This window comes from Strongylocentrotus purpuratus, unplaced genomic scaffold (genome assembly GCF_000002235.5).
Source record: "Strongylocentrotus purpuratus isolate Spur 01 unplaced genomic scaffold, Spur_5.0 spur5_scaffold_10, whole genome shotgun sequence".
NCBI lineage: Eukaryota > Metazoa > Echinodermata > Echinoidea > Camarodonta > Strongylocentrotidae > Strongylocentrotus > Strongylocentrotus purpuratus.
This window is the reverse complement of record NW_022145595.1, coordinates 6,059,003-6,070,457: the sequence shown is the minus strand read 5'-3', so window position 1 is coordinate 6,070,457 and position 11,455 is coordinate 6,059,003. Positions and strand designations below refer to the sequence as shown.

General features: G+C 36.9%; 1 protein-coding gene across 2 annotated transcripts; it reads left to right on the top strand.

The window, feature by feature from the left end:
• The first annotated feature begins 592 nt into the window (after positions 1 to 592).
• LOC764983 (biogenesis of lysosome-related organelles complex 1 subunit 2) lies at positions 593 to 8,371 on the top strand. 2 transcript variants are annotated; one of them, XR_973987.2, is made up of 6 exons: positions 593 to 791; positions 2,444 to 2,566; positions 3,805 to 3,924; positions 5,051 to 5,155; positions 5,802 to 5,885; positions 6,075 to 8,371. XR_973987.2 is itself a non-coding variant. In XM_001201724.4 (5 exons), the coding sequence occupies exons 1-5, from the start codon at positions 602 to 604 to the stop codon at positions 5,831 to 5,833; spliced, it is 570 nt and encodes a 189-aa protein (XP_001201724.2). In that variant the 5' UTR covers positions 593 to 601; the 3' UTR covers positions 5,834 to 8,371. The 2 variants fall into 2 exon arrangements, 1 of the variants encoding a protein (XP_001201724.2); XM_001201724.4 differs by having other exon boundaries at positions 5,802 to 8,371.
• The last annotated feature ends 3,084 nt before the right edge of the window (positions 8,372 to 11,455 follow it).

Genomic DNA, 11,455 nt, shown 5'->3' with positions numbered 1-11,455 from the left:
TGAAAACAAAAGTATACATGTACCAAAAAAAAAAAATCATCAAACAAAATCATACTTGTTCCATCAACTTTCATGTCTATTTAATAACTATTTAAAAAAAATCCTTTAAGTTGACCTCATTGGGGGGGGGGCATTAATGCAAGTGCCCCTTACCATATGGCTTCTTAGTAGGTCCTAGACCAACAATTTCTGTCTCTTTCGTTTGTTAGCCTCTGATTTGGGTAGGATCAGCTCCTCTCTTTAAAGAGAGAAGCCGATCGACCCTACCCAAATTAGGAGCCGTCTTTACCCTAACGAACGAACTGAGGAAAGTGTCGGTCTGCCCATACACAGGGGCGTCACTAAATGGGGGTGTGGAAATGAATCAAGACATCTGACATATTCTCAGTCATCAGGAATATAAAATTGATTAACATGACTTGTATGTTGTTACTTTTAAAACATTCGCGGTTCGCGGTTCACCAATCTCAAATTCTTAAAAAATCGTAATGTGTTATTCTGGCGATACGAGAAGTTTACACAGTATATTTTTCATAGAAGCTACCGTACAATTGAATTAGTTCTGAATATGAGCAAGAAAGTTCAGTTTTTAACTTACTTAATGCACACACTGTATGTAAACTGTATTGACTTGACTGTCTCCGCTGTAATAATGTCGGTTAAACAAAGCTCTTCTGAGACTGCTGAGGCTGTTGAAGGAACGAAGGCTGGAGATGGGAGCTCATCGTCTGTCCCCGAGGCTAGACATGTAGCCAGTACTTTGCCAGAACCAGAGGAGAATAAACGAAGAGGTAACTTATATAACTCCCAATCTCCAGTTGAAGTGACGTGATGCATGATGCGTGACAACTCCCTCTGAGCCGAGCTCTCCCTCCGGCGCTTGTTCAGAAACCTATCCAAAATTTGACCCGTAACCCCGGCGTGGAGATACCCTGCTAAAACTACCCAAAATTAAATAAATATTCATTAAATTTCCAAATAAAGATCATGACTTAAAAGTTGTTATGTTTATTAGAATAATAAACATAAACTCTACCTGTTGCGTTTCAATTTTCTTGTTATTTTTGGAGTATTTTTCGGGAAAACGTTGATATTAGTACTAGCAGACTAGATCTATACACTTTTTCACAGGTCTCCAGGCAAACCGCTGCACAATACAAGTGCATACTGATGGTGGGTTGCAGACGGGCACGCGCATGTGTGAAGTTATCTACCGTAATGAGGATCTGAGACATTACGGTAGATAACTTCACGCAGGCAGGCGCCCACCCGTACCCGCAACCCACCATCGGTAAGCACATGTATTGTGGAGCGGTTTGCCGTGAAACTTGTGGAAAAGTGTATACTAATATCAACGTTTTTCCAAAAAAATACTCCAAAAATAACACGAAGCAGGTAATAAACCGAACAACTTTTAACTCGTGATCTATATTTGGACATTTAATGAATATTTACTTCATTTTGGGTATGTTATGTTTTAGTAGGGTATCTCCACGCCGGAGTTGCGGGTCAAATTTTGGATAGGTTTCTGAACAAGCGCCCTGCCTCCAGCACTGCAATTGCAAAGTGCAATGCACTGACTTAAATGATAGAAAATAATCCGTTCAGTTGTCTACTCTAGTCTCTAGACTAGTCTTAAAAGAAACCTATCCCAAATAAATAACTTTAGCTCTAATTCAGAATCGTATTTAACCCGTAACTCTGGCGTGGATTTACCCTATACCTAAAATCGACTAGAGGAGTAGGGTCTAGATTCTAGATCTTCATCAATTGTTCAAACAATGGTCATGATTTAAAAGTTGTTATGTTTCTTACCTGTTTCGTGTCAATTTTCTTATCTTTTTTGGAGTTTTTTACATAAAAACAAAGACTTATAATGTACACTTTCTCACAGGATTCACGGCAACTGCTGCACAATACAATTGCATACCGTACCGACGGGTTGCGTGTGTTAAGTTAGCGACTGTAATCTTAGTTTACGGTCGCTAACTTAACACACGTACAGGCGCGCGCCCGCACCCCACCGTCAGTACACTAATGCAACTCATGTTTTGTGCAGCAACTGGAAAAGTTGATACAAAAACAAAGACTTTATGTGTAAAGGTTGACAGAACTATTCATCTGCTTGGGGGAGTTTTTTTTTAAACAAAGACTACTGTAGATGATCTAGATCTATTTTGTAATTTAGTTCGGTGAAGCCAGAAAAAGTCTCAGCAGAGCATATCCCAAACAAAATGTTTTTTTTTGTCTATTAATGTAAAGGCAACTACATTTTGTAAGTTGCAGTTATTTAATGCGTCTAGCCATCTACATGCAATACGTTGTATGCTTCTCTTTTGTTTTCTTTCCATAGCTCAACCTTGTCAGTATATTTTGAGTTTTTGTATGTAGAGTCAATCATGCGATTACCATTTGCCTCTATTCCATTTAATTTATTTTTCAGTGAGTACAGACGCTGCAGTAGAGACAGCTCAAGAGGTTAAAGCAGAGGAGAATGCAGACATTGCAGAGCTGACACGAGATATGTTTCAGAAGATGACTGCTTATCTACAGGGTGATCTGTCAGGTATTGCATCAAGTCTCCTTAAAGGCATCATTTAACAATGTTATTAGTGTCTGTGATATGGTGTAATATTGAAGCCCTAAAAAAAATAGCGCTTCAAAATGATCAAGAAGTGCCTCCAAAAAGTGAAAATCTTTGAGTGACCAGTTCTACCATAGGTACTTGTTTTCCCCAATAGACTGTAGTGTTATGAAAACCATGAAAATGCAAAATTTGGTTTCGATTTCCAATCATAAATATCTTGATAATCAGACAGGCGATTGGCTTGTAAAGTCATGGGGTTCCTGACTGACCTAAAGGTATATAATTATCATTGCAGCATTAGCTAAATCCAGGATTTTGTTTCAGAATCTGAGACAAAGTTACCGGATCCCTTTAATAGAGCATTTATAAACTGAAATACTTTATGGAGAAATTTAATACACTATCAAGTCTATTCATCAATAAGTCATCTTGGATTGTGAAGGCTTTATTTGATTATCTTGTTAATAAAGCTAATAAAGTATGTAACAAGATGGAAATAATGTTTGATATTTAGAATTCTCTTTCAGCTGACATACACAGAAAAAACAGTTATTATATACCCTAATCTTTGATGGAGTTTTCAGATTTAGAAAGTTAAGGTTAAATGTCTCTCTCACGATGACCTTTATGTATGCAGCTCCGTAATAGGAGATGGCCGTCTGATATGAATAAGTCAATAATGCCAGTTTTAATAATACCTCAACATTAATTGCAGGGATGGTATATGTTTCTGTAGGGTCCCTGTGAAATGTAAGGCAAATTTTACCCAATGAAAGTTTGGAGATCATGGATACCCTCTCAAAACATTTGAATGTGCAAAAGTCATCCATTTCACATTTCTTTTCCTTTTTATATTTCTTCTTCTTCTTCTTCTTCTTCTTCTTCTTCTTCTTCTTCTTCTTCTTCTTCTTCTTCTTCTTCTCCTTCCTCTTCCTCTTCCTCTTCCTTTTCTTCTTCTTCTTCTTCTTCTTCTTCTTCTTCTTCTTCTTCTTCTTCTTCTTCTTCGTCTTCTTCTTCTTCTTCGTCTTCTTTTTCTTCCTGTTCTTCTTCTTCTCCTTCTTCTTCTTCTTCTTCTTCTTCTTCTTCTTCTTCTTCGTCTTCTTCTTCTTCTTCGTCTTCTTTTTCTTCCTCTTCTTCTTCTTCTCCTTCTTCTTCTTCTTCTTCTTCTTCTTCTTCTTCTTCTTCTTCTTCTTCTTCTCCTTCTTTTTTGTCTTCAGTGACTGCTGAGGATTACAAGCTTCTAGAACAGATGAACCTGGTGACTTCCAAGAAATATGCAGACATGAGAAACATTGCCTTGCAGATAGGAGACTCCATGACAGGGCTACAGAGCAAATGTAAGTGTAGCCCCGCCAAGAGATGGATGTAATGTATACTAGAACTCAGAGATGATTGATAGAGAGAAGTTTAAAGGAAACAACAGTGATAATTTATGCAGGAAGACCGTCAAAAGAAAACAAATTCTCATTGAATCTTTTCTTCAATGGTCAGTATGCAAGTATACAAATGATGCATGCATATGACTTCTGTTGATGCTGTGTGTATCTATCGCACTCAGCCTAACGGCTTCGTGCGATAGATACACACAGCCCCATCTCGAGTGCGGATAGATCGTATAATGAACGAATGAAAACATGCATCATTTGTTTTATACAACAAAACTCACAGATCCTTGTTATTTGATGGAAAAAGAATTCATTCAAGATTGTTTCGTGACAGTATGGCTAGGCTGACAAATAAATCTCAAGTTTAATAAAGCTTAATTTAGTGCGCACACATAGATATAGTAAGCGCACTTACCTCTATACCCATTTACACATAGTGCTGCGCAAGAATAGGCTCATGCTCACGCAGTAGCGCTCTAACCTCTATGCGCACTACTGCGCACTGAAAATGCGTGCAATAGGACTGGAAAATATTGCATACTTTTTCATGAAAAAGCGTGCAATAGGCTCAGTAAATGAATCACACATGACCATGCATGACCAATCATTTGATTAGGATCTGGGAGTGAGTTGTATAAAATCAATGACTGAAAAGAAATGATGATAAAGACCAGGTTGGTCTGGTCTAGAAGAAGCTAAGTGTAGATTTAGTACAGGTCGAGTTGGTTGAGTAGAGATCATGTTGGGGTCGGGATGATCTGGTAGAGATCAGGGTGGTTGCCCAGTTGAAGTCATGAATGGTCATGTAGGGGTCAAGAATGGTCAAGTAGTGGACGGGTCGAGCTTGGTCGTAGATTTTGGGCGATCGGGAAAGACAAGTTGATCTGATATGCAGTGTGAACTAAACATGTTAGAGACTTAACATTCAGGTTGAGAGTGTTTCTTCTTGAATGATATCCAGTTCTTGTTGATTTCTGGTTGGTTTCCAAAATTTATCAGATTTTAAAATTTTGTATTTATGCATTTATATGAAAACCAGGAAGCTTATTTCTAGAATGATGTTATTTCTCTTATCCAGATCAAAGTCTCCAGCCCTATCTAGACCAGATTGATCAGGTTGAAGAAAGCGTTACCAGTCTGGAACAAGCTGCCCTGAGATTAGATGCATATTCAAAGCGACTCGGTGAGATTACCTTATTTCTTGAACATTCAATATTCTACTATATCTTGATAACTATAGATAAAGAGAAGTAATACTTTATATTGATGCATAATTACTATAACTTATCTATCTGTGTTACTACTCACCAATAAAAGTAACAATTGCTTGTGCCAGCCTCTTGAATGAATTTTATTTTTATTAATCAAACTATAACTATATTGAGGAAGATGTCAGAACTCCAGACATCAAACTGATAAATATAAATTTTCCTTTTGGATGTCCTTTTGGAGCCTAGGTCTGCATTTTACTTTTTACATGCTTTTTATTGTTATATTCAATAAATAAAGTATGTGACAATAGAAAAGTAATCACTGAGTTTATGTTTTCATGCAGGAGTTTCACCAGATTACCTTGAATTTGAGGTTGGGGGGGGGGGGGGGGGGGAGGTGAGGTGAGGTGAGGTGTCCTACCAACTTTGACCACAATTTTTGAAACAACAAAAAAAGAAAGGGATTGGATTTGTGCAATCTGCCAGCAATGCTAAAAAGTCCCTAACTAGAGATAGAGATGCACTTCGCTAATCTGTATGTCGCAACATAATAAAAACTTACCTTCTTCTAGAGTAATCTGTTATATTGACTTTTTCATGTTCTATTTACCTTTTCAGAAGCAAAATTTAAGCAGCTGGAGAAGAGATGAAAATGGACTTCAAGGATACGAATGGACAATTGATAGAGACTTCTGAAGAAAGGTTGAGTAAATCTTTTGAATATAGATGAAACATTCTCATCTTGAATCAACGAATCAAATCTACTTATGCTATTGCATGAGCCAAAGGCACCGACCTCTACACTTTACCAGTGGTGAATGATGGTGGAGAAGAGATGAAAATCCACTTCAAGGGTACGAATGGACAATTGATAGAGACTTCTGAAGAAAGGTTGAGTAAACCTTTCAGGTATAGATGAAGCATTCTCATCTTGAATCAACGAATCAAATCTACTTTAGCCATTGCTTGAGCCAAATGCACCAACCTCTACAGTTTGCCAGTGGCCAATGATGGTGGATTTGACTTCAGGGGACGACTGGAGGAATTGTTTAAGACGCATTTGAGACAATGGCTTACTGACCAATGGCACGGAAGGTCTTGTTTTTACAAGGGGAAAGAGTCACTAAGAAGACATCAGAGTATTGATTATTTAAATCATGATTCCATAGCTTATCCGGGGTAAAATGTTGTGCTGATATCGGAACAATCAATTTTATTGAATGAATTTACGCTGTTAGGACCACTTTGGTTATTCTGATTGGTGGTTAGCGTTATGCTGCCCTGCACTGGTCGAAAGATATTGACCCACGAGCTGAAAAATGTGCCCGTCGCGGCTTGCCGGCGGGGGCGTTCTTTTTTAAAATATTTGTGTGTTTATTAAATTTTCAATCATATAAAAATTACATATTTACAAGTCGGGGGGCGTTCTTAGTTATGAATCCATCCTATTGACTATTCAACCATTGAAAACAACTCTAAATCCATGACATACAAAATTGTGACGAAAGGCTGATTATTTACATCACTGCCCTTTTGAAATCCCTCTATCAACTACCAGCAATTTACCAGCAATTTTCAGCATGTCATTTAAGAGGTGATAGAAAACATTGCCCTCCCTTGTTTTATCAACACAGTCTCACATAACCCACTTGACATGTAATCTATTTAGTTCATGATTGTATATCGATATGTGTTGGAGACAACACCTTTTATAGAATTTATATTTTTGTTCACATTGAAGAGGAAGAGAAAGTGGAGAGCAACTTTGAGCAAAATCGTCTGTGGGACATATCCGCCATTTTAAAGAAAATAAAAAATAACCTTTTGGCAACAGAGATTATTACACCAAACAGATTGTACAATCAAAATGTTATCAAAGAATCTATAAAAAAATTAGGTTGTTTAGTGAGGCACCCATTGAAGTAAGCGTCAAGACTTGGGTATGACATAATGGGTAAAAATGATGCGATGAATTGATATTATTGTTATTGTAAATATTACGGCTACTAATGACATTATTGTGAATTCTCAAAGCATGTAGATATGTGTACTTTGTTAAAGGGGAAGTTCACCCTAATATGTAGTTGTTTTTTTTTAATAAAAAACAGATCAGTGAAAGTTTGAGCAAAATCGAATGAGGAATGAGAGAGTTAGGATTTTTGCAATTGTATTCTATTGGACACAAATGTGAGGTACTCTCCCATTTTATCTGTTCAGAAAAGTTCACAATTGTCCATTTTCTTATATTCTAGAGCTTGCAAGATATATCGCAGTGTTGCCAATTTGTGTTTGATTGATTAAAACTTTAAAAATTGACAATTTCCCTATTTTTTATCAGATTGAGCTCAAACTTTCACTGATCTGTATCCCCAATTTTTCTGCTTCTATTGAAAGCAACTTCAGATCAGGGTGGACTTTCCATTTAAGCCAACTGTTATTATCCATGAGGGTTAATTCATATAATGTTGATAAGTTTTATAGATGTGCAATTTTAAATTACTTTCAAAGTTTGAAAGAGATACATAGATGAATTTTATCAGAAGATTCTGAAGAGATATTTTTTTGACAACAAAAGTTATAGGTTGGTCAACTTGGTTAGTTAGCATGTATTTGGTGTCATAAAGATGAATGTCTTTTGGTTAATAGTACCTAAGGGGGAAAATGCAACTCTTTACAAACTGGTTTGTACATAGATTTCTAAGAATTTAAAGTTTTCTATGAAGCAAATTTTGTGACGTTTAGTCAACCAATAATTTGAAAATATTTGACAGTTGAACCTTTTGGTTGCTTTTATTGGCTCTCTGGATGGTCGCTAGTTTGCCACATGTGCAGTTTTGCACAAAACAAAAAGGGCACGATTTGCAAAATTACCCATTTCCGGTCTTGATTTAACACCGGTTTGATTCATCGTGCACTAAAAACCATTATATAATTTTGGAGCCTTTGGTAAATCTATCCCATGATATATACAATGTGGCACAGGGAGATTATTTGTGTGGCATATTATTAAAGAGATTAGTTAAGTGATGGTATTTTGAATAGTTTGATGATATATTTTGATCACTCAGAAACATTCCTTTATATGTGTTGTGTATATTAAGTATAACAAATATGGATCTCAATTATGGGAATACAATATACTTGTACATTATGGATAGTTGCATTAAATATATGATTTATACACTTAATCCTATTTTGACAAGGTATTTAAGAAATAGACATCTTTACACACAAAAAAGTTAAAGAGTATATAGAGAGAAAGTAAGACCTATATGGCAGCAAAGGGGAAGAGAGATAGAGAGAGAGGGGGTAGAATACGGACAGACAAACAGATCGACGAAATAAAAGAGTGATTATAAATATACAGAGAGAGAGAGAAAAAGAGAGAGAAAAAAAAGAAAAAAAAGAATGGGGTACAAACAGTGGAAGAAAGTTTATTAGAGAAGAGGAAGAGAAAGGTTGAAATTCAAAGAGAGAGAGAGAGGGGGGGGTGCGGAAAAGACGGGTAGACGGAAGACAATTGGTCGACCACTGCTACATAAACAGACGAGATATGTGTCTTTGTATAGTGGTATGCTTATCACAACAATTGGACAAAAGAATTAAAAACCTTGAGAGTTGAAGAGCTTGTTGACTTAATATAAGAAAGGCGAAATGAAATATATAATATGACCAATATGAATGATTTTGTAGTCGAACTCTCAGTTGTTCCGCCAAAGGCAAGTCCACACACACCAAAATCTTCTTCTTTCTCCATCCCTCTCTATCTGTATTTAACCGCTCTTCTTCATTAAATCGTGTGATATATCATCTGACACCATCCCAATTCTTGTCTTCTCTTTCCCCGTTTTCCATCCATCTTCCTTTCTAAAATGTCACTGAGCATGTTTGCCCCCGATCCCATACGATGTGATGTCCTATCCAGTTCTTCTTCCGTCTCCATATTGTGTCTCTCGATCAAGCTCCTTCGTTCACCCAGTCGATCTATCCAGTACTTCTTCATACCCTGTCCCTTCCGCTTTTCTCCACTAAAAGTAAAAACATTCCCTGAGAAAAATTACCTTGGGTCATGTTTCATTTCCTTTATTAATTATAAAACAGAATCTACTTAACAGATTATGGCCCGAAATCATCACTTGCAAGTAAAATTGTTCTTGAATTTTTAAGTCAAGGATTACTTCATACTACTTTAATATCATACAACATTGCTGTGACAATAAATATTTAACTGTTCTTAGTTAGCTACAACTACCTGTAGAGGAAACCGGGAGCCATTCAACAGATCCCTACCCCCCTCCCCCCCCCCCCCCTACTTCCCTGAGTCCGGCGAAACGCGAAAAAAAAAGAGGGGTTGAAGAAAACGAGGAAAGGAGAAAGAAATATATACGTGTAATGATGATCATAATGATGGTAATAGTAGTAATAGTGATAGCAAAAGTAGTATCAGGGGCGGTTCCAGGGGCCTGGGCCCCCGCCCCTGGCAAAAAAAAAAGATGTTAACCACAACTTTACTTTTTTGTTGCTGCTCTAGAGGGCAATAATAAAGTTTGAATAAACAAATTAAAAAGTGTTAACCACAAAATTTGGGGGAAAGCAAATTTGAAACTCATCTGTTGGTTTTTTGATTTACTGTTAATAGAAATGTTCCCTGGATCATACGGTGTCCCCCTTTTTTATAAGAAAAAATACATCAAAGTAGCACCAAAGCATTTATGCCCATTCAGTATGTCCACAGCTCTTTTCTTTTTCTAAACAAAAACAAAAGTGTAAAAACTACTTTACCAGTATATATCAGCAATATTTAAGCACACTTACCTTTTACAAGCACGCATTTCGATACCTGTAAATTACAAGGTTTTAAGAATGCCCTGACTTGAAGTATAACTATGATTTCTAACATGATTGTATAAACAATTTTTTTTTTTTTTTTTTTAACTTCCGGGATTTTTGAAAATAACAAATAATTAAAATATTGAAGCGGCACCATAAACGAGTGCAGGCGGGGACAATAACCACGTAATTTTTGTTACTTGGCCTAATAAAAATAATATTAATAATGATAGTGATATTAATAATGACATGTAATTCATAATAATAGCTAGGTCTATAACCAGAACGGAGGAAGAAGAAGAAGAAGATCGAGCGAGATATGCTCAACATACTTCCTCTCGTTAACATTGTAAAGTATTTTTGAAAATAAATGCCCACTGCACTACTTGTAGCTACTTGCGCCCTCTATATAACAAACAATGCCTAATCGGTGACCATTGGTCCCCCATTTGATCCTCTTTTTCTTATGTTAACTGAGAGCTGAGTTGATGAGATATCCACCTGTCCAGTGACCTTGCAGGGCAGTCTAATCCCTCCTGTAAACTACGGCAGATAAGCTTAAGACGTTGAACACAGAAGAACATAGGGCCTAATTAGCGGCTAAGCGCCTATATCTACCCATGTTTGCCTCATCAATCCTCTTCATGAGGACCCTGCAATCAAACTAATTGAACCATAATTGCATTTTCTTTCCCTTTCTTTCACCCGTTCTTCTCTTAGTTTGTGTTTCGTGTTTCTTTCTGTCTTGCATGCATGCTATGGTACTATTATGTCACGAAGCCGAGAGGTGTCGCTTTCTAACTACATCGGCGTTCCATAATACTATCGCGTGATGTGCTCGAGCACAAGGTCGTCTGATTTTATTTCACGGCTAGGACCGATCAAGACGTATTTTGTTTTATTTGATATTTGTATTGCATGGAATTTGAACCAAATATAAAAATGTTAAAATTGTAGTCTTTTAAGTAAACGTTGTAGGTTTCTAAAACCGTGAGGATTGTTTATTGCATACAAAATTGAAAGTGTACAAAAAATAATACTCGGAACGTCTGAAAATATTTCAAAAATTGACCGCGCGATGGAGCGAATGATGTCTGGGCGCGCGTTTCCGTTTTACACCCTGCCCTAGGCTTTTCGGCAAGAAATTACACGAAACATGCTGTATCCGAAGTCTAAGTTTGTTTATATCGACGTCAAGAATAGCGAAGCCAAAGCTTATGTACAATTTCAATTGGGGATGCGAGGGTCTTCTTGTTCAAGACGGTTTTCCCGATATATTATTGTTTTGTTATCGCTGGGCTAAATTTTGCGAGCTGATCACGCATCCTCACGCTCTTAGAGTATTGCGTATTAATGGATAAAAATAAATGATACGACTAGGAAGATCAACTAGTATAGAGAGTTAGCTAGCGCTACGTGACGTTTTCAGAGTTCTGGTGGTG